This window comes from Engraulis encrasicolus, chromosome 10, assembly GCF_034702125.1.
Source record: "Engraulis encrasicolus isolate BLACKSEA-1 chromosome 10, IST_EnEncr_1.0, whole genome shotgun sequence".
NCBI lineage: Eukaryota > Metazoa > Chordata > Actinopteri > Clupeiformes > Engraulidae > Engraulis > Engraulis encrasicolus.
The window spans coordinates 30,823,356-30,850,390 of record NC_085866.1 but is presented as its reverse complement, the minus strand read 5'-3'; the positions used below and the strand labels follow the sequence as shown (position 1 = coordinate 30,850,390).

Genomic DNA, 27,035 nt, shown 5'->3' with positions numbered 1-27,035 from the left:
CAGACAGCAAGGAATTCGCTTCTGGAAAAAAAAACCTACGGGTTGGATTAACACCCACGCGACTAAAGACTCAAGCCGAGTCTTCCTCAGGGCAAACTTTTTTTCCCCCACACAAACAGGATATGGTTGCAGCCTAGGGGGGCCGCACCTTCAACAAAGTGGGATGTGGAATTGGAAAATGAATTAGTTGTTGAGTTTGAGGGTTTGTTTTGGGGGGGGGGGTGCCTTTATTTCGATAGGACGGTGAATAGTGAAGTAATGACAGGAAGTGAGTTGGGAGAGAGAGAGATGAGGAAAGGGCGGCAAAGGACCCGAGCCGGATTTGAACCCGGGTCGGCCGCAAATAGCGCGTTCAGGCCGACTGAGAACTGTGCTAGAGCCCGTTCCTGCACCTAATCGTGAACCGGCTGTTGTGTTCACGCCACAAATATTTGCGTTCGCGAACCGGAAAGTTGGTTCGCAATGCGAACCGCAAAATACTAGGTTTTTCTCCGCGAACCGTGATGACAGCGTGGCCGTCAGCAGGTTCATCCGGGTAACACAGTCACGTGTGGAAAAAGTTCAGAGCCCGGTATGAACACGGGGAGTTCACAGATAAGCACTTTAGTGCCGAACGCAACTGGTGCGGGCACCGGCTCCGGCTCCGTTCTGGTCGGCCTGAAAGCCCTAAAAGTGGACCAGTGCCCTACCATTAAGCCACGGTAGGGCCAAGTTTGAGTTTTTAATCTTGTTAATACTCATTCCTCTGAATTATGAGACAGTCTACCTTTTTTCCCAAAATTATTGCAGATTTTGTTTTCTGTGAGGCCTACAGCAACCTATAGCCAAGGGGCCCCATATCTTAACGCCTGCCTGACTGTAAGAGTGCATGTGTCACAGGCTGCATTACCAGAGAACTGCACTACACGTACACATACAGTACACACACACTATACAGTGCCATTAAACACAATTTACCACATTTTATTTTTCTGATTTTTGCCATTATATTGCAGCTATTTTGTTGTTACTCAATTTAGGTAGGTGGTATAATAAAGAGTGTAACAATGTTATGTGACATCCCTGCATCAATACTTTCATTTTATCGCAAGTTCTGGTTAGTGTTAGTAATTACAGTGTAAGTATAATATATTACGTGTTGCCTGGCCTGACTTAGCCTGGTTCTCACAGACGGTGGGTGTGTGTACACAAACTACCTTCTGGTAGTACTGCTGTTAACATGCTCTTCTCGAGTGAGAAAATAAATGGTGCATTTATTGCAATTCACCACCAACAAATTCCTCCAAAAATGTTTTCTGTTCATCTCTAAAGAGTCAATATAGTCTAGAATCTGTCCTGTATCCCATCAATGCGAGCTGCCGTTGATATTTAAGCAATACATGCTCCATTTATTTTCGACTCGACAAGAGCATGTAATGGGAGCGCTACCAGACGGTATTGTGTGTAGCTACACACACTGCCGTCTGTGAATACCACCTGGACTGGCATACAGGGCATTTCCAGGTGGGCTATCAGGGGTTGATGTTGTTGGGTTTTTTTTTGTATTGTCTTGGAGACTGGCCCACAATTAAAAGCCGGCCGTGCAAATTATTATTCCTTTGGTCCCAGTCTAGTGCTGCATGTTGCTATAATGAGGAAATTAGCCAGGCACTATTAAAGCAACTGTAAAATAAAGTAAGTGCAATTGTCACACAGTCAGTTACACTTAGGAGTCGTGTTGCCCTCAAGGCCAACTGTAGCTTAAACCGCAACACATACTGTAACCGCTCAGTGTGTTGCAAGTCGAATGAGAACCTGAGGTGTTGTTTTAAATTTTGTTCGTTTCATTAATATCACACATATTACGTTCAGAAAATTAAACGAATGAACAACATATCAATCTCACCAATCAGAGTGTCCCCAGGGGAGCGTTCTTTCATCCAAGCAGCTAAAGGAGGAAGAAAAACAGAAAAACAGAAGACAGACCTGCATGAGTCAGACTGGTGAGCAGTTGAAAGATTATCATCACCATCACACTACAGTGCATGGAGCTTCACACTTCTGCTTCATGTATCAGTATCAGTTACATCTGACAGCCAACTGTTTGTCTTAGCTGTGACAGCCTTCATGTTTAACCCCTGCCCAGGGGTGCCGGCAGGGGGGACAAAGGGGACAGTTGTTCCGGGCCCAGGGAGAGAGGGGGCCCAGAATTGGGTCCTCATTACATTGTGTCTATTGGGCTGGGGGGGCCCTTACAGATTACTTTCTCCTGGGCCCATCCACAGGGCCGGTGCTAGGCATAGGCAGACAAGGCAGTCGTCTAGGGCACTAAATGTCTTGCGGGCGCCTGAAACACTTAAAAGTCCCACAAAATTAGAACGTGAAATAGTGCAATAAAACATTAAATCCCATGCTGCTTTGCACTGAAAAGTTAACTACCATAGTACTACACTGCTACGACATAACACAGGGCCTTTAGTAATGGACTACAACTTGGTCATTGCCATACTGGGAGCAACAAACGTATAATAATGGGTTATTATACATGGGTTTAATGGGTTTAGTAGTGTGCCCCTGTACTAATCACCCCTGTTCTGTACGCCATCCTACCTGATTTCCAGATGTCCAGGTGTGTGCGTGCAGATCTCCTCTCCTCTACTACTACTTGCCTACCCATGTTAATAGGGCTCTAAATTATTTTTTTATTTGGCTGGTTGGTGGGTGTTAATCTAGAGCCCTGCATGGTAGTGCATGGTGTTGACCCTGTAGTAAGCCCCCCCTTGTACTCCATCCTACCCTTTGGCCCCTGTATATAGAGTCGGTGAGCCTACCTGATTTCCAGATGTCCAGGTGTGTGTGCAGTTCTCCTCACCTCTACTACTACTTGCCTGCCCAATGGTATTGCATGGTCTTTAAGCACAGTGCACCCCAAGCTTCCCTGTACTCCATCCTACCCATTGGCCCCTGTATATAGGGTCGGTGAGCCTACCTGATTTCCAGATGTCCAGGTGTGCGTGCAGCACATCTCCGCACTGTGGCGATCGCTGCTTGAAGTCGTCCTCTGTCATGAGGCACAGGTCCTTCCCTGTCAGCTCGGTGAAGGCCCGGCCCACCTGGGGCAGCCGGTACAGGTGCTCCGTCCACAGGAGCCACTTCTGCACGTTACCTGAGCTCCACTCCATGGGGTCTGAAGAGGAAAGGAGAGGAGAGGAGAAACTCACTGTTATCTTCTATAATTAATTCATTATGCACATATGGTAGCTTACAATACAGCTACAGGTACTCCAGCCACTTCAGCATGTTACCTGAGCTCCACTCCAATGTTTCTGAACGGGGCTCTACAGCCCCCATTGGGGGTGTTAGGGAGCACTTGGTGGACGTTGAGAAGAAGACAGCTGAGAGGGGGTATTAGTTGCCAATAGGGGGTATTAGTCTATTGTATTTTTTAAGACTAAGGGGGGTGTTGGCAGCTTTATGATGAGGTCAAAGAGGCATTTGTTCGGCCCTGCCATGGCCTAAAGGTAGGGCACTGGGTTACTATGCTGGCGACCCAGGTTCGATTCCGGCCCTGGTCATTTGCCAACCCTTCCCCGTCTCTCTCTCCTCACTCATTTCCTGTCTCTCCTCCACTGTCCTGTCAGAAATAAAGGTATAAAAAGCCCCAAAACATATATAAACAAATTTCAAAATAGAAGCACTGACGTAGAGAGTAGGAATAAGACTATGGGTGTTAGGTGTGACTTTCTAAGTGTTGAATGTACGGTGAGAGTTGTTTTGTAGAACACATTGCGTGACTCTGCCATGCCTACCCTGCCCTCGGCTATGTAAAGATAGCCTATCACAGCTGATGAGGTGTGCATGTGCATGGGGTGGAATCCATCAGACTGAATAAGCAAAGCAAAGCTCAATAACTTCCCATAATGATGTGATGTGAGAGTGTGTTTGTGAATGAATGGGCAACTGTGGCAAAGGTCGTAAACAATGGGCTTAGTCCTCAATCCCAAGTCAAAAAAATTTGTACTTAAGTGTACTTAAAATATATTTAATTTTCTGAAAGTATATTTTAAGTACACTCTATTTATCAAGTACAGTACTTAAGTATGGTTTTTTAAAATACACTTATAGTTTAGTGTATTTTAAATATATTTTAAAATCATTTGTATTATTTAAGTTATGTACTTAAATATAGTTTTATAAAATATACTGTTAGTGTATTGTATTTTAAATGTATTTTAAGTATATTTGTATTTTAAAAGTAATGTGCTAAGTGTACTATTGTAAAATATACTATTAGTGCATTATATTTTAAGTGTATTTCAAGTATATTTGTATTTTAAAAGTAATGTGCTAAAGTATAGCATTATAAAGTATACTATTAGTGTATTATACTTTAAGTGTATTTTAAGTATCTTTGTATTTTAAAAGTTATATACTTAAGTGTAGTATTATAAAATACACTATTAGTGTATTGTATTTAAATGTATTGTAAGTACATTTGTATTTTAAAAGTAATGTGCTAAAGTGTAGTATTGTTAAATATACTATTAGTATATTGCATTTTAAGTCTATTTTAAGTACATTTGTATTTCAAAAGTAATGTGCTAAAGTGTAGCATTATACAGTGTACTATTAGTGTATTACATTTTAAGTGTATTTTAAGTATCTTTACATTTTAAAAGTTATATACTTAAGTGTAGTATTCTAAAATAGACTATTAGTGTATTGTATTTAAATGTATTGTAAGTACATTTGTATTTTTAAAGTAATGTGCTAAAGTGTGGTACTGTTAAATATACTATTAGTATATTCTATTTAAAGTCTATTTTAAGTACATTTGTATTTCAAAAGTAATGTGCTAAAGTGTTTTATTAAAAAATACACTATTAGTGTATTGTATTTAAATGTATTGTAAATACATTTGTATTTGTAAAGTAATGTGCTTAAGTGTGGTATTGTTAAATATACTATTAGTATATTCTATTTAAATGTATTTTAAGTACATTTGTATTTTAAAAGTAATGTGCTAAAGTGTAGCATTATAAAGTATACTAATAGTGTATTATTTTTAAGTGTATTTTAAGTATCTTTGTATTTTAAAAGTTATGTACTTAAATTTAGTATTCTAAAATACACTATTAGTGTATTGTATTTAAATGTATTGTAAGTACATTTGTATTTTTAAAGTAATGTGCTAAAGTGTGGTATTGTTAAATTTACTATTAGTATATTCTATTTAAAGTCTATTTTAAGTACATTTATATTTTGAAAGTAATGTACTAAAGTGTTTTATTAAAAAATACACTATTAGTGTATTGTATTTAAATGTATTGTAAATACATTTGTATTTGTAAAGTAATGTGCTTAAGTGTGGTATTGTTAAATATACTATTAGTATATTCTATTTAAATGTATTTTAAGTACATTTGTATTTTAAAAGTAATGTGCTAAAGTGTAGCATTATAAAGTATACTAATAGTGTATTATTTTTAAGTGTATTTTAAGTATCTTTGTATTTTAAAAGTTATGTACTTAAATGTAGTATTCTAAAATACACTATTAGTGTATTGTATTTAAATGTATTGTAAGTACATTTGTATTTTTAAAGTAATGTGCTAAAGTGTGGTATTGTTAAATTTACTATTAGTATATTCTATTTAAAGTCTACTTTAAGTACATTTATATTTTGAAAGTAATGTACTAAAGTGTTTTATTAAAAAATACACTATTAGTGTATTGTATTTAAATGTATTGTAAATACATTTGTATTTGTAAAGTAATGTGCTTAAGTGTGGTATTGTTAAATATACTATTAGTATATTCTATTTAAATGTATTTTAAGTACATTTGTATTTTAAAAGTAATGTGCTAAAGTGTAGCATTATAAAGTATACTAATAGTGTATTATTTTTAAGTGTATTTTAAGTATCTTTGTATTTTAAAAGTTATGTACTTAAATGTAGTATTCTAAAATACACTATTAGTGTATTGTATTTAAATGTATTGTAAGTACATTTGTATTTTTAAAGTAATGTGCTAAAGTGTGGTATTGTTAAATTTACTATTAGTATATTCTATTTAAAGTCTACTTTAAGTACATTTATATTTTGAAAGTAATGTACTAAAGTGTTTTATTAAAAAATACACTATTAGTGTATTGTATTTAAATGTATTGTAAATACATTTGTATTTGTAAAGTAATGTGCTTAAGTGTGGTATTGTTAAATATACTATTAGTACATTCTATTTAAATGTATTTTAAGTACATTTCTATTTTAAAAGTAATGTGCTAAAGTGTAGCATTATAAAGTATACTAATAGTGTATTATTTTAAGTGTATTTTAAGTATCTTTGCCTTTTTGGCACTAATATTAATTGTCTTTAATGAAATTTACTCACTTATAAAGATTATGTTTTTTTTCTTGTTGTCTTGAACCATCATATTTATAATAGATTATTTACAGGGCGTCAGAATTGTAGCCGGTTCGACTCCCAACCTACCAGGTTGATGGGGTAGTAATTAACTAGTGCTGTCCCTGACTGAGGTACCCTGAGTATGGTACCGTCCCGCCACACTGCTCCCTTGGGGTGCCATTGGGGACTTCCCCCTTGCACGGATGAGACATAAAATGCAATGTCGTTGTGTGCAGTGAACAGTTGCATGTCACAATGACAATGGGAGTTGGAGTTTCCCGGGTGGGCTTTCGGCTTTAACTTGTGTATATTGCAAATAAATCGCTATCACGCTTTCACATGTCTGCACATCTATTGGAAACTATTTATTCCAATACTTTTAAAGAAGTGACTGAAATGAGGCCTACTCATTAAAATGTCCTGCTCCATGCATCCACTAACTTTTAGTGATGTTTTCGTTCTTGTAGAGTACTTCACCGCATTCAAAGTAGCGTCCTTGTGCACAACCACTGTCCTGGTGCTAGTGATGTGCAGTAAAAGTAATCCAAGTAAAGTACTTGGATTTACTTGTGCATATTTCTTATATGTTCACAAACATAAGCCTACAAAATTGTAATTATCTTAAGCTACATTTCAGCACTGCAGATGTCTTGAATGGTACATGTGTAAACTTTGAGGCATTTCATTGCGTTATTTTAGCAACTTATTTCTACATCAACACTTTGCAGGAACACCACAAATACATTACATATTCCAGAAAAGACAGTGTTGTTGTGCTGTATGCATTACAGTATTTTATTCACAACATGTTCTATCACATTTCAATGTCCCTGTACATAGAAAATAAAGACAATCACAAAGGAAAGATAAACAATTTGGAACGCTAAGATACAAGCAATAACTTGTACATGGCACTACATATTGCTCCATTTGAACAAATCTCATGAAATTACCTACAACCAATGAAGCTAATTTAAAGTTATTTGAATGTATCAATACAGTACAGTCACATTTAAATCAGTCCCCTTCAATTGCATTTGGTAAGGCAATCACATACATCTTTTTGACATTAACCATGACACACTTCCTTTTGAAAGATTGTGGACACACCGCATGAATGCTATGGGACTCAGTCACTTCATTCACAAATCTGGAAGAAATTTTAAGTTCAGCATCCCTATACATTACACTTCCAGACCTGAAAAGTTCCCTGACCAAAACACAACTCTGCTGTGTGCTACCTATGTTGAATGCCACAATGCTCAATATCTTGCATATTGTGCCATCAGACAATTGTACGACAGAATTGTTTCTTTTCTTCAGTCCTTTGTAGGTGTCAGAGTGATAGAGTACACCATCAACAATAAAACGGTCATAATACAGGCCATGTTGTACACGTACACCTACTAGTTCCTCAATAGCAAGCATGTGTCGTACTGGCAGATTCACTGTAGTGGAACTACCAAATACCCTAACGTTGTCTGACAGAGGCAGTGATTTTGCTGTTTTACGCTTACTGTTTTGCATGTCAACAAACAGGTTTTTCACTGTATCATTGGCACTGTTCATTCTTTTATTTGCATGTTTTGAAAGATCTTGCCATTTGAGGAATCTTTTGACAATCTGGTCTTGGACATATGTGGTCCCATTAAAGTATTTCAGTAGGGTGCCATTAAAACTCTCGAATGAAAATGTGGATGTGGCCCACAGAGGTCCCCAGTTCCTGACACTTGCTGAAATGTGGGTCATCAAATGCACATTAAAAGTCATGTTTTCTCGACCATACAACTTTTCGAATCCCATTACAAATTTTTTCAGTGCCTTTTCTGCATTGTCAATGTCAACTGTATGGATATTTTCCTGTAACAGTGTGTAAATGCCAAACACAAGGAGGAAAAGATTGTTCAGGTACTTCTTTGGCAGAATGCCAGAAAGTACAGGTAAAGCGTAAAACAAAAGGAATGATCGCCACTCTGAGGCTTTCCAAAATTTACGCTCCTTTACAGCACGTGGCACTCTAGTTAATTCTACTGGAGGCTTGATGGCTAGCAACTGCTCATCAATCCTCTCAGAGTTAGTGCCAATGTACCATGGTTTTGCATGGTGCTTTGGATCTATCCATAGTTTCATTAATTGGCGAGTCACCCCAAGGCACACACTGTGCTGGTATTCAGGCACAAATCCATTAATCATTTGAAACTTGGACAACTTCATGAGAGGAGAGGGACCTTTCACCCCCATCACAGGTTGCTGTGATGTTGCTGACATTGCATGTACAAAGTGTTGAGATTCTGACCTGAGAACGGGTTCAGGGGTAAGGTTTGAGTATGGACTACCTCTATGATAACAGAAGTCGCAGCCGTATTGTCCGTTAAACTGTTTGGTGTTGCGGATTTGAGCACGTGCCACTGAATCTGAACTACAGACTAATGCATGCACCTTAGATGAGTGGTGGCAGTTGTGTGTGTCTGTCCAAGATATTCCCTCTTCCTCCAACTTAAGCAGCTGGTCAACAAATGGTGTCAGGAGTGTGGTCATGTTTGGCTTGACCTCACCAAACCACAAGCACGGAACACAGACATTGTTTTTGCGATCTTTTGCATTGAGTTCTATAATCTGACACTGTATTGGCCATAACTGACTCTTTGAACTTTTAAAAATAGGAATGCCATCAGTGTTCCAGAGGAGACTAATGTGAGATTCTCCAACATCTTCTGTTCCAATCAGTTTCTTGTATTGCAAACCGGATTGTATGTCGGTGAAAACACCATTTGCTGACACATTCTTAGTTACAGTCGTTTGAGGACTTTCAAGAATGTCTTTTATTTGACTCGCTAGATCCAAAACAATGAAATATGATCCATTCTTGAGATTTGTGTCTGCATCAAATGCCATATGACATATTGAGCACTCCTGTATCAATTCCTGATTTGTGGCATTACCTATGTAGCTGGTACAGCCAGAACAGTAAAAATGTGGTTCATACTGTCCATAACGTCCATATGCTTTATTGAAGAGGTATGAAGTCGCGGGCACTGACCCTGGGAAGTGTACATTGAATATTTGAAGAAGATGTTCAAGAGCTACCCCAGTCAGATTGTGCCTCAGAATGTAGGCCATTAACAGAAGCAGACTTTGTCCTTTGGTTATAGGTGCTCCTGGGTATATAAGGTCATCCCCCTCAGAATCCTTAAAAGATAACATATCAGTCAGTCATCCAGCTTTTTACATTCATCTGTGATGCATTATTGCAGTACATCAAATACAACACATTATGTTGTGCAGAAACTGAATAAAACCTGAAATTGCAGTTCTTTTACATCACAGATACCCTGAACATGGGGAAATTATAGTGCACATATTCAGTCATTTTCATTACCACACTGCATATTGAATTGGAAGTACCTGTTGGCCTAGTCCATTACTGCAGGATCTTGGGACTGGTTGAGATGCTCTGAGGTAGTGTTCTGTTGTGTCCTGTTAAATAAAAAATAATATCTGAGTAAACACAAGTGCTACAATTCTACCATTTTCAGAAATGTTGATGTCCTATACCACGGTTCTTGCATAGATGGAGAATAGACTTAGAAAACACAGCCCTCAAACCTGAGCCAAATCATTGTTTTGCGGGATATTCATGACCATGACAAAATAACACAATCATTAGGAGCAGGGTCAAGTAAAGGCCGCAGATGTTGAAGAAGACACAATGGAGAAAACTTAAGAGTTAATTACATTACCATCAGTATGGTTTGATTCTGATTAAGACGCATTGCGTCGAAACGTTAATCATGCTCGCACCACAATAAAAACAGAAAAAAACGTATCCTGTGTGCTCCAGTCGTCCTTGGCCCAGTCTCCTTTGAAGTGGACCAGCTTGCTCTTAACTAATAAAAACTAGTGTTATGTCTTGTCCTAAACATGATTTTACAATCAGGCAATTTAACTGGTTGCCCTTCCTATGGAGCTAAAAAATTGTGACAACGCAGATAATGTATTTTTTTTAAAACTTCTCATAGAGTTGTCAGAGTTGAGGTTAGTACATGACTAAATTATCCTTTTACATGCTGTGTCCTTTATCTCAAATTATCAATATCAAATTCAAGACTAGTTGTACAAAGACTTAGTGTAAACTGTATTATGTTCCCTCTAGATTGGTATGCATTGAGTCAGCAAGGTGTATTTATGAGGCCAAATCCAAATACTACACATTAGCAGACAGCTAGCCTGTGAAGGTCTTCCCGCATTGTGGAAAAACTATTTGTAAAGAAAAAAATTGACAAAACCTCCCCTTACATGATATAAACTGTAGTTGAATTTAAGATCTTTTACCACAACACATATCCGCATTCATCATTCAGCGGCGGTAAACCAATAGAGGTTTTTAGCTGTACATTACCTGTGTTTGGCTTTGCCCTGTACAGAGTGATGGTGCTGGCTGCAACCCAGTACTTGATCCATCTGGAACATGCTAAATGTGGTGTAAAAAAGACAATCTATTAGTATTGCGAGATATAGAAACGAAAGAATGAAATATGCATGACATGTAGAAATGAATCCCCGGGATTGGATGGAAGAGGGACCTTGTGTCACACAAGATAAATTAAGTGAAACGGCATGGTTGACCCACCTCCCTTGGTTTACTTATGGCTGTTTGCTTACCGACAGAGTGGGCGGAGTTCCCGTATTTTCGGGAACTCAGAAAGTACCGGTACTTACATTGCTCTTGACCTGACTAGTTGCAACGCTAAAAGTAATGCGTCACTAGGAGGGCACAGCTTGGCTACCTCTGACCCACAGGATCACCAACACTAGCCCTGTGCTTCAAAGGTTTTCTGCTGGGCAAACCACCACCACTGGGTTTTTAACGGGGCCACATGCTAGATCAATTAAGACCTGGACACCGCCGAGGCTATATTGTATGCCAAATTCTCTCCCCAGTGTTCACAAACAACGGCTACAGTGTTAGATTGAGGAAGAGTCCCCCTGCAATACTCTGTTTCATGCACATGACAGTTGGAAGATGTACTGCATGACAAAGTAAGTGGCAAACCATGCCTTAAAGGACCAAGTTGTAAATAGCAGAAGGTTGACATTACCTGTGTTTGGCTTTGCCATGTACTGAGTGATGGTGCTGGCTGCAACCCAGTACTTGATCCATCTGGAACATCCTAAATGTGGTGTAAAAAAGACAATCTATTAGTATTGCGAGATATAGAAACGAAAGAATGAAATATGCATGACATGTAGAAATGAATCCCCGGGATTGGATGGAAGAGGGACCTTGTGTCACACAAGATAAATTAAGTGAAACGGCATGGTTGACCCACCTCCCTTGGTTTACTTATGGCTGTTTGCTTACCGACAGAGTGGGCGGAGTTCCCGTATTTTCGGGAACTCAGAAAGTACCGGTACTTACATTGCTCTTGACCTGACTAGTTGCAACGCTAAAAGTAATGCGTCACTAGGAGGGCACAGCTTGGCTACCTCTGACCCACAGGATCACCAACACTAGCCCTGTGCTTCAAAGGTTTTCTGCTGGGCAAACCACCACCACTGGGTTTTTAACGGGGCCACATGCTAGATCAATTAAGACCTGGACACCGCCGAGGTTATATTGTATGCCAAATTCTCTCCCCAGTGTTCACAAACAACGGCTACAGTGTTAGATTGAGGAAGAGTCCCCCTGCAATACTCTGTTTCATGCACATGACAGTTGGAAGATGTACTGCATGACAAAGTAAGTGGCAAACCATGCCTTAAAGGACCAAGTTGTAAATAGCAGAAGGTTGACATTACCTGTGTTTGGCTTTGCCATGTACTGAGTGATGGTGCTGGCTGCAACCCAGTACTTGATCCATCTGGAACATCCTAAATGTGGTGTAAAAAAGACAATCTATTAGTATTGCGAGATATAGAAACGAAAGAATGAAATATGCATGACATGTAGAAATGAATTGTGAGAAATGGACAGTTCAATATGTGAATTGGTGCATAATACTGTCTTCATAGAAATATGGAACACCTACCCAGGTTGACTCGTCGTTCAGTTCACTTCTTGGCCGTTTAGCAGTTTTTGGGCCGAGGAAAATCTCAGCACTGCTGTCTTGATTTGATGGAAGAGGGGCCTTGTGTCACAAAACAATTTAAAGTTAGAAAGAAATCTGGAATTAAGGGCTGTCAATACCTGGTTCAAACCCAAATGTGCAAGGAATTAATTGTTATTTTTTTGTCATGATTTCACTGTCAAGGGTTTGAGTTGGGAGGGGAACTGGAGTAGACTGGAGGCCTAGGTGGGGCAAAAAAAAGGATTCCAAGGAATTCCAAACACAAACCCAAAATGGGGAAATGCAGACACTAACACAGAAAAGTATTCCAAATATTCCAAGATTAATAATCTATTACAGCAGGGGTGTCAAACTCAAATGGACCGAGGGCCAAAATAAAAATCTGGAACAAATTGGCCAAACTCAATATATATATATAATATATATATATATATATATATATATATATATAATATATATATATATATATATATATATATATATATATATATATTTTTTTTTTACAAAAATGGACCAAAATTGCTTTTTTTTTAAATGAATGTCTAAACAGATTCCCATCATAGTTCAAATGTGCCTGCACATTCTGTTGCATTTGAGTGTGAGTTGTTTCAATGCCCTGGGCCCACTCATATTCCTGTGATGTTACAGATACAAATGTCCATTTTCAAATCTTAATATATAGGCCTATAGTTATGGTGTATGTGGGCCAACTGTAATACACGTTTGAAATGATCTGGCGGGCCAAATAAAATGGCTCCACGGGCCAAATTTGGCCCCCGGGCCTGAGTTTGACATCCCTGTACAGGAACCTTATTCACTTTGCATAATGCAGTACAACATAGTTTTTTCTTTTTCTTAAGACAACAGCACAGACACAGTTACTGTGAATAATGAGATTAACAAATAATTATTTTACCAGTGCATTTCTTTTTCGGTTTATGCTGGACCTTGGAATTCGTGTCTCACTTCTACAAAGAAAGGTTTTGTAATGCCGGGGTCTGTTCTGCAAACAGATTGATATAAGGTCAGGGGTTTTTTAGTAGACCTAGACACACATAGTCATGCTGAATTGACATGCAGCAAGTGAAACTGCAAAAACTTGATGTTTTGCTGCAGGCCTATTAATTAAAAAGCACAAGTAAAAATTGCTATTGGTAACCCACTTAAATTAATTAGCACAAGTAGCTGACTAGTAGACATGGCAAGGCCTCATCATTAGGCCTAAACAGCACCTTTCTTCTCATAGCTCATCTCATAGGCTTGAATTTTGAAGCCTACATTTCTGCAAATGAAATGTCTCTATGTAAAAAAAAAAATCTGAAACGTCTTCTTCATTACAAAAATACAATTAGGTCTATGCTAGTTCTACTTCGTTAGATTAGTTCGTCCGAACCTACCTCTTTGTCATCAGATTTCCTTCGGAATTTCTTGGATTTTGGCAAACGTTGCATACCTGTAGCCTAGGCTAGGGTAGCCTACGCCTGAGTGACAAGGGGAAAACATGATTAGTGCAGCTCCATGTAGGATACAATTGTCAACTTGTACTTGTTTTAGATAGACCCTTGTCCCATTTTTTGCGCCAATTTTTGGCCATGGCTTTTAGCACAGAGAGCAGTCTACGTAGAACGCGGGTATACAGAGTACCCACTTCTAAATTCCAGAGATTTCAGTATAATACTAGTTCTACCCACTTAAAATTATTATTATTTTGAATAGCACAAATATATACAGTATACCCACTTCAAAAATGCTCAAATCCTATTGCCTATAATAGGCCACCATAAAAAAGTAGACTACACCCCTGACAGAGAGTTATGACTAGCTAGCTTGTTGTTATTAAGGCCCCAATTAATCAAATCGTAGACTATAGCTCCCAATTAAATAACATGTATACTTGTCCCAAAACAGCTCACCGTAAACGCAACGCAATTAACCTTACCTTAAACGCAATTCTGCCAGACGTGAAGTTCCTCCCGCTCAGGAAATGAAGTTCCTCCCGCTCGTCGTCACCACCACACCACTAGTGCGCGCCCAAAATTATCACTAGCCTTGATCTGTTTCGAAATTTGAATATTCCTCCTCCTCCTGCTCATCATCATCATCATCATCAACGGACGCTGGTCGCTGGACGAACTGATAAAGACACGAACGCGTGATGGCGACCGCTCAGAGTCAGTTCCCTAAATTTGGACTGTTTTATTTTCCAGACTCACATTCTGTGAGGGTGGAATCGAGTGATATTATAGTAGCGAATCATAGGGATATCGCAAACCAAATTGAGAACCGCCTTCAATTCCTTAACCCTGACCTCCATTATGTGGAGGTCTGTTTGCCAAGCCGCAGCCGCCACGGTGATTCCCAGGTATTGGCCGCCAAACTCCTGCTCTTGGGCGGTAAGTAGGCCTAGGCCTTACTGTACAACACCACACATGTTAAAACAAAACAAAACATATTTTGTGTGCATATTTCGAATGCCAGATACACGATGATGTAGCAAGGAAATGCATTTTAAACTAAAGAACTGGGCCAGGACGACCAGTTATTGTGTCATGTTTATTGTGCCATTGCTGTTATTGCTCATCTCTTATTAAAACACATTATGAATCAAGGAGGTTGTGCTGGTTGGAAACCCAGGGTAGATGCTACTAGTCTTAGCCATGTAGGCCTAAGACAAGACCAAGATGGAGGTCAGAACATGTCGGGATGAACCCGTCGATCTCCGCCTGTTTTAATTTCATTAAAATCGTCATGCAGCTGCAAGGCCCTTGGCTTAAATAATAATAATAATAATAATAATGTATTGGTACGGCACATAAGGCTAGCTTGGACTTATTACACTGTTATTACTTTGAAGGGTTGATTCGGCCTCTATCAGCTATTACTATCATCATACTAATCATACCGTTATTATTATTATTATTTATAACAACAACAACAATAATATAGGCCTACTGAACTGGAGCTTTAGTAGGCCTATGTCAGCCAGACCAACACATTAGTAGTCTTTGGTTACAATCTGCCACTAACAAATCTGTATTTCTGTAGGCCTAATTTCTTTCCCTCTCCATTCTCCACACTTTTTGTATGCAGACAATTACAATGAATTGATGGAAAAAAAAATAGCATTCCAGAATGACGAGGACATATGGACCCCAAAGGAGGCACCAAAGGTTATTATTCTTATTGTTATATTACCATGTTAAATAATGTACATTGTTAGGCCTATACTTGTTTACTTATCTAAGAAAGGTGTCAGCTGAAAAAGTCAGTAGGATCTTATTTTTGATTACATGCTGTATCTTCTCTTTCCGGTACAGAAGAGAGCCAGAAAGACCACAAATGTATTGAGTTCCTCGGATGACACGGACCTTGATGACAGTACACAATTGTCAACGAACAAAACAGTGAGTGTGTGTGTGTGTGTGTGTGTGTGTGTGTGTGTGTGTGTGGGCCCTACATGCACTGAATCTGAAATGATCACATTGTGTGTTTTCTCTCATTAATACTCGTGGAGTAAGAAGGTGAAATTATAAGCTTTCGGGCTATTTTGGGTATTTTTTATTTTTTGGGAGGTTTTGCACAGTGTCTTTGGTTCCTGTGGCCATATACTTTGACCTATCATAAAGTGGCTGGTACCGTTTGTAAGTGGGCTTTGTAGAATTTACTGGAAGTGACAGAAAGATGTTGTGATGTACCAGGGACTTACAGGGGTTGGAACATCTTTTTCCCCCTCAAAAGCGGTTATAGAAACCCTTGGACATTATTACTATATTTCAACAGTTTAGTTGATACATTTGGCCTTGGAAACCCATTTGAGACTTATACACAGGTCTACTGAAGCTGTTTGTCAAAGGGGAACTTGTTACAGCTACATGTATGTATGACCTTTCCCTAGACAAATATGTGTGTTTATGCACATGCGTTTTGCCAAGTGATTTTTGTAGACCTTGGTGAAAGAGGGCAGAAAGGACCTAGTGAAGTTGGGGTAGTATTTTCATTTTGACATACAGCAACAAATTGCCTTAGACACTAAACGACTCTTGTTGAAACTCTTGTTGAGAAGCTAGTTTTTTAATAGGGAAATTTTTATTAATTAATATTTGAATGCAGGTCTTTGTGAGAAGTCTTGCAGCAGAGCGTTCTGAAATAAACGCACAAACTGACCTGTGGTGGGGAGTCGAACAGAGAGTTGGTTGCCACTGGCACACGTTTAATTTACTCATTGCCCCCCTATATTGTTTTGGGGAATGTTATACTGACCATTGTTATTATTACCTCCGCTAAGCAGGTTATTTGATTGTCTTAGTTTGTTGTGTTTTCCTCTGCTCACCACTGGTTGATCAGCCTGCCGCTAGGGGACGCCAAATCATTAAATATTTCTTGGACATGGCCAACTGTACAGATTCCTTGTCATGGGACTTGCAGTTAGCCAGTTGACAGTTAATACCACGAGAACTGACAATATTGGGTGTTTGTCTGCCCTGTGTCTTGATTTAAATTTATCTTCATAAGGAAGACTGGGAAATGGTTTCACCTTAATTTAATCTATGCTTTGCATCTTGCACTGCATAGTAAAAGCATTACTGCTTCATCACAAATTAACCCATTCGCTCCCAGTGTTGCTCTGTCTCCATAAAAAATGCATTGAGCAGCGATTCTGTGGGTAAAAATGCCTTGTTGATGGCAGAGGACAGAGGAGAACGGCCAGACTAGTTTGAGATGATACAAAGGCAACATTAAGTCAAAATAACCACTCATTACAACTGAGGTATACATAAAGAATCCCTAATTACACAGAACATCAAATCTTGAGGCAAATGGGCTACAGCAGCAGAAAACCGCATTTTCTGCCACTCCTGTCAGCTAAGAACAGAAAAATGAGGCAACAATTAGGACAGGCTCACCATGAACGACACTAGAAGATCGGAAAAATGTTGCCTGGTGTGATGAGTCTTTATCTACTGCAACACTCAGGTGGAATGGTCAGAATTTGGCATCAACAACATGAAAACATGGGTCAACCCTGCCGTACATATACATTTCAGGCTGGTGATATAATGGCATAAGGATATTTTCTTCTGGGCCAATGTAGCAATTTATCTTTGTTGGAATGCCACTTGGACTGCAGCCTACCCGAGTATTGTTGCAGGCAGTTCTGAAGGCAGAATGGGGTCCAACTCAGCACTTGAGAGCTAATTAAGTGGCCGGTGAGTGTATGTCTTAGGTCTTCAGAATCTCCTCTACTGGTTGTGCCCGGGGTCAGGTCTAAACAGGGTGAAATGGCATGTAGTCATTATGCTGCAAAATTCTAGAACTGACTTCCTGTCCAAATTAGAACTGCCCCAACAGTATCCTGTTTTAAAAAGAAATTAATCTCATCTGCCTGTGGTGATAGTTAGTTAATTACGCACATCTATTCCCACAGCTTAGTTTTTTCTTCTCTTTTCTCTATTCATAATCACATTGAATGATATTTATGTATGATAATTTGCTATATAAATATTTTTGATTGATTGATTGATTTCTTAGATTGCAAACCTAAACTACAATTGTCTATGTTACCAGACTTATTAATCATGTATTACCTTCTATTGTTAAAATGACGAATCATTTATAATATAGCTTTTGATGCTTTAACATTGGCTACTGCATGTGAGTAGTGAAGTTACAGAATGTTTCTCAATCTTTTTTTAGGTGAGGCACCCTTTCAATTCATAAAACATTTCAAAGCACCCCAAACCAACATGGCGTCGCATTCGATACCACACAAGCTAGAAAAGTAACACATTTGGAGACGTCAACCTTCGTTTGAAGTTGCAGCTTACTAGGACGACTTAAATGTACTTCATTGTGCATAAATGCCAGATGAAAGATTCCACTGACTAAACATTAGTTTATTAATTTAGGGCAAATATGTATTACATAATGTATTTATCAGCCACGTTTCCGCGGCACCCCTGAGGGAGGCCTGCTTCACCCCAGGGTGTCACGGCACACGGGTTGAGAAACACTGCAATAGGCTCCTAAAAATAGGCCTTCCTTTTAGAACCATTTTGGGATGGTACATGCCATTTGATTGGTCAAATAACTCTGGTACAAATACAAATAAGAACTTATTGTTGTTGTTTTTTTATTTGGAATTACACATTGTGGAATAAAAGGGTTGTCTGTTAACATAGCAATACATAGGCCTACCTATACTCTTATCTAAGATATAATGGGCAGTCATGGGTGAGTGGTTAGGGCGTCAGACTTGTAGCCCAGAGGTTGCCGGTTCGACTCCCGACCCGCCAGGTTGGTGGGGGGAGTAATCAACCAGTGCTCTCCCCCATCCTCCATGACTGAGGTACCCTGAGCATGGTACCGTCCCACCGCACTGCTCCCCATGGGGCGCCACTGAGGGCTGCCCCCTTGCACGGGTGAGGCATAAATGCAATTTCGTTGTGTGCAGTGTTCACTTGTGTGCTGTGGAGTGCTGTGTCACAATGACAATGGGAGTTGGAGTTTCCCAATGGGCTTTCACTTTAATGCATTTTCAGCTATATTTTTTCCGTTTACATATCAAAGTGGCCTGGATGTGAATTAAATTCTCAACCCTCAGCACTTACCTGAATGTCAACACTTCCTAATAAACATCTTAATTTTACTTTTAACAATTTCTTTTCCAGAAGCAGAAAAAAAGGACAGAGGCCGCTAATGCAGTGATGGAAGGGTTGAAAGTGGCATTGACTCGTCAGAGGTCTTCATTGGAAGAGCACCCTATGGAAGATGACACTTCCGTAGATATGTTTGATCAAGGGGTAAGTATATTTAATTGTCAGAGCAACCAAGTACAACTATAATTCAACTTATAATTGTTTTGCAAATCATTTTCACACTGTTTGCAGGACACTGCAATCATTGTGTCAAAGTGGAATTTCTTGTCCTATGACAAGATTTACTTACAAATTTGCAAAAATGTGAGGGGGGTACTCCCTTCCATGAAATACAGTACTGTATGTGACATATAGAGAATGAGAAACATCTCAAAATAGATTTTTGCATTTTCTTGCACCAGAGCTTTTACTCTCTTGTTACCAATAATGGAGACACAAGGTCTGTGGCTCCGAGCCTTTGCCAGCCGACTGTGAGTCAGTAGCTAGCTCACTGGCTGGGAAACAAAGTAGGAACAGCGCTTCCAACGATCTAGTCACAATGGGGCACCTAAATCTCCACCCCTTCTGGGCGGCTCATGGGGCCGTGAACGCAAAAAGTTTTGGCTGGGCTGGAATGGACTTGAATACACGGTATTTTTTACTTAGGACTAGGTACACTTCTGTAACACCTTGAAACACTTCTAGTTGAAAGCAAGGCAGCATTTAAAATTCTCATATTGCATTATATTGCCCTTGCTTCGGTCCCCTGCTTTGACTTGCTTCGTGGTTGTTGTTAATTACTGACAAAGAACTCCATTTGTTTTTATTGACTTCCCAGGATGGCCAAGAGGCACCCCTGGAGCCAGAGGGCATGCCAGATGTGGTGGCCGCTCTCAAAGGTATTTTGAAACTGTTGTAATAGTGTGTCTCTGAAATTTAGACGACATGTCTCGGGTGTTCAGAACTGATGAAATAATTTGACTTCTTTCCAAATTTCATGTAGAGTTACCGACCTTAGTTCAGGCAGTCAAAGACCTAACTGCAACACTGCAGCAGATGCTGCCACGCGGTTTCAGTACGGACAGCGACAGTGCCTCCAGCTCCTCCAGCACGGTGCCAGAGAAGGTATTTTCTGCTGTTCTTTTCCTTTTTTATAGGGGAATAACATATCCCTTCATTTAGTCAAAGTTCACAGCAGTTCGCACCATCCTTGTTTCATGAAAAAAAAATCTCAATTAGCAAAATAAGGTATTTGATCATCTTTGGACAGATTTTTTCCCCAACCATTGGTTTACTCCATGAGCACTGTGAGGGCATTTTCAAATACAGTTGAGTCCCCTAGTCACATGTAGTTTGCTGTAGTGTTCTTGCTCTATTTCATCGTAACAGCGGAATTCCTCTCTGTCTTCTATCCTAATGCCCTAAAGCACCACACTTAGAAACATGGTTTAACATTGCCTGTATGTTCACTGTTTAAACGCCTTCTCTTCTGAGGTTGAAAAGTGTAATAACATTTATAACAAATGAAACAAGAAAAATTATGGGGCTATATTTTATAGCTTGCGTAGTAGTCCCTAGCAAATTTGCAGTCGGGCAATGACTGCACAACAATATGGAACAACAGAACTGTAGTTTGTGCAAACGTCCTGGCAATCAGACTTTGTTGGCAGAAACTACAGTTCTGTTGTTCCTTGTCATATCTGTCATTTCGTATCATAGAATTTAGTTAACTCAGAGAGAGATCGGAAATTAATTCATTTCCCCCAAAAAAATCAGAGACAGAATTGATTTAATACCCCTTCATGTCATGCCTAATGTGCCTTTTGTGGCAGTTTGATTTAAGTATATGCAGTAAAAGTTTAAATCGTTAAAAAAAATATTACTGTATCTGTTTTCTGTATTTCCATGAGTTTCCAAACTGGTGTTTTTTGAGGGCCTTTGTAAGGCAGGGGTGGGGAAACTATGGCTCGGGTCGGTTGTGGCCCTTATATTCGGGCCCCAGAAAAATGTAGAATTTTTTAACAGCAAAAATTACTTTGGCCATACTGGTAAATATTAGTTTATTACTATGTAAACATTCTTGAACATGTCATATTTGGCAATAGGCAGCACAGTTTCAATGAGCAGCATAGTTGCAGTACCTACTCTGGCCACATCCTACACAATGCACCTTTACTGTAAGAGGTTAATGGTGGCTGCCTTCAATATAGGCCTAAAGTAAAGGGGGAATCCTGGTTTGTATTCATAGTTTGGCCCTCTGAGGACTCGGAGGAAGGTTCCCCACCCCTGTTGTAATGGGTGTGTGACTCGGTCTATAAACTTTATTTTTTCATTATTTCTACGTATTATTATATTGTCAATTTGTAGAGTATGGCGTGCTCTTATCCAGATTGTTTGTTGGCTTCTTGGGTTTGGGTGCTCTTTAGTCCAAGGTATACTACTTCCAGGATCAAAAAAAGAGAATGAATTCTCTGACTAAGGCACTCCAAATTAAAATGTCTTTATTCATCTGACAAGTCCTACATGGACATTAAAAACAATGCCCACGCGTAGTGGCATGAGTGCCTTCTCCTTCTTCTTGTCACTTCTTCATGCCGCTACGCATGGACGCGTGGGCCTTGTTTTTAATATGTCCATGTAGGACTTGTCAGATTAATAAAGACATTTTAATTTGGATTGCCTTAGTCAGAGAATTCATTCTCATTTTTTGATCCTGGTATTATTATATTGTGTTAAAACGCTGTATAGTATGAATAATATGTTGCATATATAATTTGATCTATTGTTGTATTTATTACGTCTTTGTTACATTACATTGAATTTGGCAGACGCTGTTCTTAAACCAAAGCAACTAACAATCGAGGACATAGTCATAGACATCACTAGTAAACACTAGTAAAGTGCACAGGAAACCAAGATCAACAAGTGCAGATGCTAGGTTGAGTTGGGTACAAACACACACACAATTGTTACTGGAGTGTACAGTAATCAGATTTATTTGAATTTGCTGATCATAGGTCTCTCTGGGCAGCATCACCGTGGACAAGGTGTGCTACAGCCGGCTGAACAGGAGCAGAATGGCATTGTTCGCCCAGGACCTGGCTGTCCTTGTTTTTGGGCGCGAGGCTCTCGGGCAGTCTAGCCTAACTGGCCTGGGGCGCGAAAAAGAGGCTTTGGACTCCCCAAAATTGAACGCTGTGATTGGTATGTATCAAAGATGTCGTACTGTAGTTTTCATTCATCGTCTACGCCTTAAGTTGCAACCCTAGCCTGGCTCTCAAGCAGACCCTTTGTGCATTTCCGCGTAACTTCGTGAGCTCGCACAAGGTTTCTGAAAATCTTAGACAAGCCCGTATGGAATTAGAAATTTCACAGCCTGTCCAATCAGAATCGAGGGGTGGGGTATATACAAGTCAGTGGTTGAAGTAGTATGTTATTCAAAATAAGCCACGAGAATTCTCCAATCATGTTTGAGATGTTTTGAGCACACCGCCTTTCCAGAGCTAAGCGATTGACAATGTTACGCGTGAGAACCAGGTTATTGCAACTCCAAGTTAATCAAACTTCTGTGATACCAGCCTGTACTGTTGTGAGTCAACATTCATTCTGAATCCATTTTGCATACTGCTATGCATGGTAATGATGTTTATGGTTAGAAATTAGAGTGAAATCAATGGTTCGAAGTAGATGCACCCTAATGCCATTTGAACTGTGACATCCATCCAGTAGTCCACCCGAAGTGTTTTCTGGCTTGGGTGAACATCAGCAGAGTTAACGAGTTCTTCAATGTTTGTTCAGAATAGCTTGGCACAAGCGCAAATGGATCCCGGACAGTATCTCCAGACTTACCCAAGGAAAATCAAATGTCATAACACCAAACTTCTACAGTAAAGCAAATATGGCCGATACTCAGAAAACGAAGCATTTGGAAGTTTGTAAATAGTCCAGGAGTGTATTATTGTCAACACAAGCTGAATAGCTTCTCTGCTGCTAAAGCTGCTTCAAAGTTACTTCGGACATCTCAGACAAGCCAGTAAAATTCCTCAACTAAGCTCATAATAATACCCAATGAAAAGTGAAATCAGCATCAGTATTTATAACGAAAATCCTTGCCTACTTGATAGTAGGTAACATATGAAATATCTTTGAAGTGTGAAGTAAGCCAAAATATAAGCTTTACTCACAATTGAGTTAAAATGTTTTTAATACTCTTGTCTGGAACTTTGTTGAAGACTTCTACGGGCTTGTCTCAGATGACGGAAGTAACGTTGACTCAGCTTCAGCAGCAAAGAAGCCATTCAGCTTGTGTTGATAACAATTAACTCTTGGACTATTTACAAACTTCCAAATGTGATAAGCTATTCGGAGTAAACACTGAATAACTCGTTAACTCTGTTGATGTTCGCCCAAGCCCGAAAACACTTCAGGACTACTGAATGGATGTCACGGTTTAAATGGCATTAGGGGGAGTCTACTCCGAACCATTGATTTAATAACCAGAACTTTCACAAAAACTTCTTATTCTGCATTGGTGAGAGCACCTTCACAGATGAGAGCAGTTCACTGAACATATGGGACAGTCTTGCAATTCAATAGAGAATGTCTCTGCAAAATAGTGTGCCTGCAACATAATTTAATGGCACGAATGGTGAATAAGCCCCATTTTCATGTTCTCAGGAATACTGTGCCTACAGTAAATGGTTAAACTCAAGGGGATGAGAAAAATAAAGTGAAAGTGAAAGCCCATTGGGAAACTTCAAATCACATTGTCACAGCACCCCACAGTAGGCGTGGGCGGTATGACCAAAAATGTATACGGTTAGCGAAATCGATAAATCACATTTTAAACAGTGAACAGTCATCTAAGTTACTAACTAACACCCAGCCAGATATCGTGAATGATATTATCTCACCTGGACACAGTAACATACAGTAAGGCTGACGCAAATGTAAAGCAACCAGTAGCACATAGATTTAGCACATTTCTGTTGTCAGACACCAGCATTGACATGAATGACTTGGACTGTTAGCTTGCTAACTTGCTTTTCACACACCACTGTACATTAAATTGTGGAGACCAGACTCAAAATCACATACAGTTTAAAACAATAGTTCACTACACTAACTATACATTTTACACTTAAAGCTTAAATGAAATTGTGCTGCTGTTTTTCTACAACCACATGTTCTTTTGCTACTACGAGAGACAGTCGGTGGATGTTCAAAACGTTGTCTATTACTGCCATCTGCAGGACGCAATGCGCTATCACAGTAGAGCGGTATGAACAAAATCCATACCTTGGGGGAAAAAGTACCGTTCACGACAGTACACCGTGTGCAGAATTATTAGGCAATCAAGTTTTTTGACAATATCGTCAATTTTATGCATATTGTCCGCCACCATCCTTTATGGACATGAACACCTATTGGATTTAAGCATTCCAGGTCATGTATATTGGTATAATAAGAGACAGTGTGATCGAAGGAGCCCAATACCCTATATCAGGGCAAAATTAATGTGCATAATTATTAGGCAACTTTGTTTTCCTCTCAGAAAATGAGCCACAAAAGAGATCTAACAAACTCTGTAAAGACTATAAACAATTTTGAAGTCTTCCAGAACGGTGTGGTTGTCTTGAAATATTGGTCACATCCATCTAATGCACCGTTACAAGCCATCAGTGTCACATGACATGTGCCCACAAAGTAACTGCCAGATTGAGAAGAATTGAAGATGAAACTACCACAGAACTATTACCCTGCAGTGCTGTTATATTCCAGAACTGAAACCTAAATCGAGTGTCCACAAGAACATTGTATTCAGCACTCAGATACATGGACAAGGTAAAATAGGTTGAAACCTGAAGACCACTCAACAAGAAACTTAAGTCAAAACTGGGTCAAGAAATGTCTTTAGACAGTTTTTTCAATGGTTTTATGAACTAGTGAAAGTGACTGTTAATGGACCAGGTTGATGAGCCTATGGCTAGATCAGTGATGTGCATGCACTCAGATCAGTTCCCGAGTTCCACTCAAATACCAGCAGATTACTGCATAAATACCATTGTCTTCGTAAATGATGCGATTTTCTCCCTCTAAAAGATCCAGCCATGGGTTCATCCACCCTGTCTGTCAAGAGTCATTTTCCCAAGTCCATAATACCTTTGAAAACTCTGTCCCCAGGTATTTTTGACCCAGTCTTGACTTAATTAACTTGTTGAATGGTTGTCTGGTGTCATCCTATCTTACCTTGGCCATGTCTCTGAGCGCTCAATACCCTGTTCTTTTGGACACTCAGTGTTGCTTTCTGTTCTGGAATATGATAGGCCTGCAGGGTAATTTTTTTTTTGTAGCTTCACATTAAATTCTTTTCAATCTTTGGCAGTGACATTTCTTAAGAGACTGATGACTTTGTAACGGTGCATCTGATAGTTCTGTGTGAACGTGACCAACATCTTGCTAATTTCAAGACAGCCACATCCCTCTAGAACACTTCAAAAATGTTTATAGACATTTCAGAGTTTGTTAGATCTGTTTTGTGGCCCATTTTCCCAGACGAAAACAAATTTGCCTGATAATTATGCACACCTGATATAAGGTGTTGGGCACCTTCGAATACATCCCCATTTTATTATACAAATATGCATGACCTGGAATGCTTAAATTCAATAGGTTTTCATGTTCATATAGATTGCTGTTGCAAAATATGCTTAAAAAAGACAATATGGTCAAAAAACAAAAAACAAAGTCCATACTGCGCACCCCTACTCCACAACACACAAGTGAGCACTGCACACAAAGAAATTGCCTTTATGCCTCACCTGTGCAAGGGGGCAGCCCTCAATGGCGCCCCTAGGGAGCAGTGCGGCGGGACGGTTCCATGCTCATAGTACCTCCGTCATGGAGGAGGATGGGGGAGAGCACTGGTTGATTACTCCCCCCACCAACCTGGCGGGTCAGGAGTCGAACCGACAAACTTTGGGCTACAAGTCTGACACCCTAACCACTTATGACCTTATATCCTGAAATGATGCTGTTTCACTTTATTTCATTCTGAAGGACAAGGATCCTCATTGTACTGATGCACTCTTTTCAGATGGTTTGTGAAGCACAATGGTTGAGGCCAAAATTTAGACACAGGCAGCTGAAAGAGATGAGAAATAACTGTTAGAACCATTTAGATGTCAGTGCTTAATGCCCTAACCAAAGGTTTGTGGGGTTGTGAGGATATACTCCCTCTTGCAGTTGGGGGTGACTGCATACTAGGCCTACAGTAGTTGCATTTTCCTATAACTAAGTATAATACCTAAAAAAATGTGTTGTTATTTTTTTGTCCCCTACAGATCATGTGATTCAGGAGTTTCCGGGGACTCCTGTGTCTGCCGTCCGGGCAGTGATCCGGAGAAAATGCAACAACGAGCATTTTAACAGAAAAAAATGATTCATTCCATGTAAATAATTTCTTTTTGTTAGAATGCTCATAGGTTGTGGTTGGGGTTATGTTTGTTGTTAGTTAACCCCACATAGAGCATATGAGAATTACACGTTTATAGGCTAATACTTGACAGGCAATCAGTGGCGCACTGCGCCGAGGCGCCATTTATTTTTATTTTCATGGTTTTTTTGTTGTTGTAATTATTAAATTATTATTTCATTTGTTTGATATTGTGTATATATATATATATATATAATTATTATTATTATTATTATTTATTTTTTTGCCTTTCAGGTCTGTCTTAAAGTGAAGTGAAGCTTCAGGTGGTGGCATGTTGGGGTGGGGGATGGGCAGTCAGATTCTTTGAAAACAATTAAAAAAAAATCACAAAAAAGTCTGTCGCCTTGTAAGATGTTGGTGTTTTTGAGACAGGCGGTGTGTATAATGTTGTTGTGATTGAGGCCAAGCAGCCTACATTAGCAACTGTTCTTTGTGTGTGTGTGTATG

The 27,035-nt window shown here is 39.4% G+C and overlaps 3 protein-coding genes across 5 annotated transcripts in view; 1 reads left to right on the top strand and 2 right to left on the bottom strand.

Moving 5' to 3' along the window:
- Window positions 1–27,035, bottom strand: part of LOC134456945 (SAM pointed domain-containing Ets transcription factor) — a 47,766-nt gene that overhangs the window by 6,729 nt on the left and 14,002 nt on the right. For all 3 annotated transcript variants that reach the window (XM_063208616.1, XM_063208619.1, XM_063208617.1), the window contains exons 3-4: window positions 2,969–3,166; window positions 1,886–1,927 (exon numbers count right to left, since the gene is read on the bottom strand). In XM_063208616.1, the coding sequence (XP_063064686.1) occupies window positions 1,886–1,927; window positions 2,969–3,166 (240 nt within the window). The remainder of the gene's footprint in view (window positions 1–1,885; window positions 1,928–2,968; window positions 3,167–27,035) is intronic.
- Window positions 7,182–14,504, bottom strand: LOC134456944 (uncharacterized). The gene is made up of 9 exons (XM_063208615.1): window positions 14,398–14,504; window positions 13,856–13,939; window positions 13,375–13,461; window positions 12,420–12,518; window positions 12,190–12,261; window positions 11,490–11,561; window positions 10,790–10,861; window positions 9,796–9,867; window positions 7,182–9,579 (listed from the first exon to the last, which is right to left on the bottom strand). Exons 2-9 carry the CDS (start codon window positions 13,907–13,909, stop codon window positions 7,408–7,410), a joined length of 2,700 nt encoding a protein of 899 aa, XP_063064685.1. The 5' UTR covers window positions 13,910–13,939; window positions 14,398–14,504; the 3' UTR covers window positions 7,182–7,407.
- LOC134456946 (uncharacterized) lies at window positions 15,115–26,702 on the top strand. Its single transcript, XM_063208620.1, has 7 exons — window positions 15,115–15,628; window positions 15,776–15,862; window positions 19,127–19,258; window positions 19,932–19,992; window positions 20,097–20,218; window positions 22,111–22,297; window positions 26,437–26,702. The coding sequence occupies exons 1-7, from the start codon at window positions 15,566–15,568 to the stop codon at window positions 26,532–26,534; spliced, it is 750 nt and encodes a 249-aa protein (XP_063064690.1). The 5' UTR covers window positions 15,115–15,565; the 3' UTR covers window positions 26,535–26,702.

What these genes read in the sequence shown, in the direction of transcription:
- LOC134456946 (XM_063208620.1), top strand. Translation starts at nt 15,566, where the DNA reads ATGGAAAAAAAAATAGCATTCCAGAATGACGAGGACATATGGACCCCA. An exon ending in CCCCAAAGGAGGCACCAAAG is followed by an intron (nt 15,629 to 15,775) that starts GTTATTATTCTT and finishes TTTCCGGTACAG; the next exon opens with AAGAGAGCCAGAAAGACCAC. An exon ending in TGTGGTGGCCGCTCTCAAAG is followed by an intron (nt 19,993 to 20,096) that starts GTATTTTGAAAC and finishes AATTTCATGTAG; the next exon opens with AGTTACCGACCTTAGTTCAG.
- LOC134456944 (XM_063208615.1), bottom strand. Translation starts at nt 13,909, where the DNA reads ATGCAACGTTTGCCAAAATCCAAGAAATTCCGAAGGAAATCTGATGAC. An exon ending in CAGGGCAAAGCCAAACACAG is followed by an intron (nt 9,868 to 10,789) that starts GTAATGTACAGC and finishes TTTATTTAACAG; the next exon opens with GACACAACAGAACACTACCT. An exon ending in GTAATGGACTAGGCCAACAG is followed by an intron (nt 9,580 to 9,795) that starts GTACTTCCAATT and finishes TTATCTTTTAAG; the next exon opens with GATTCTGAGGGGGATGACCT.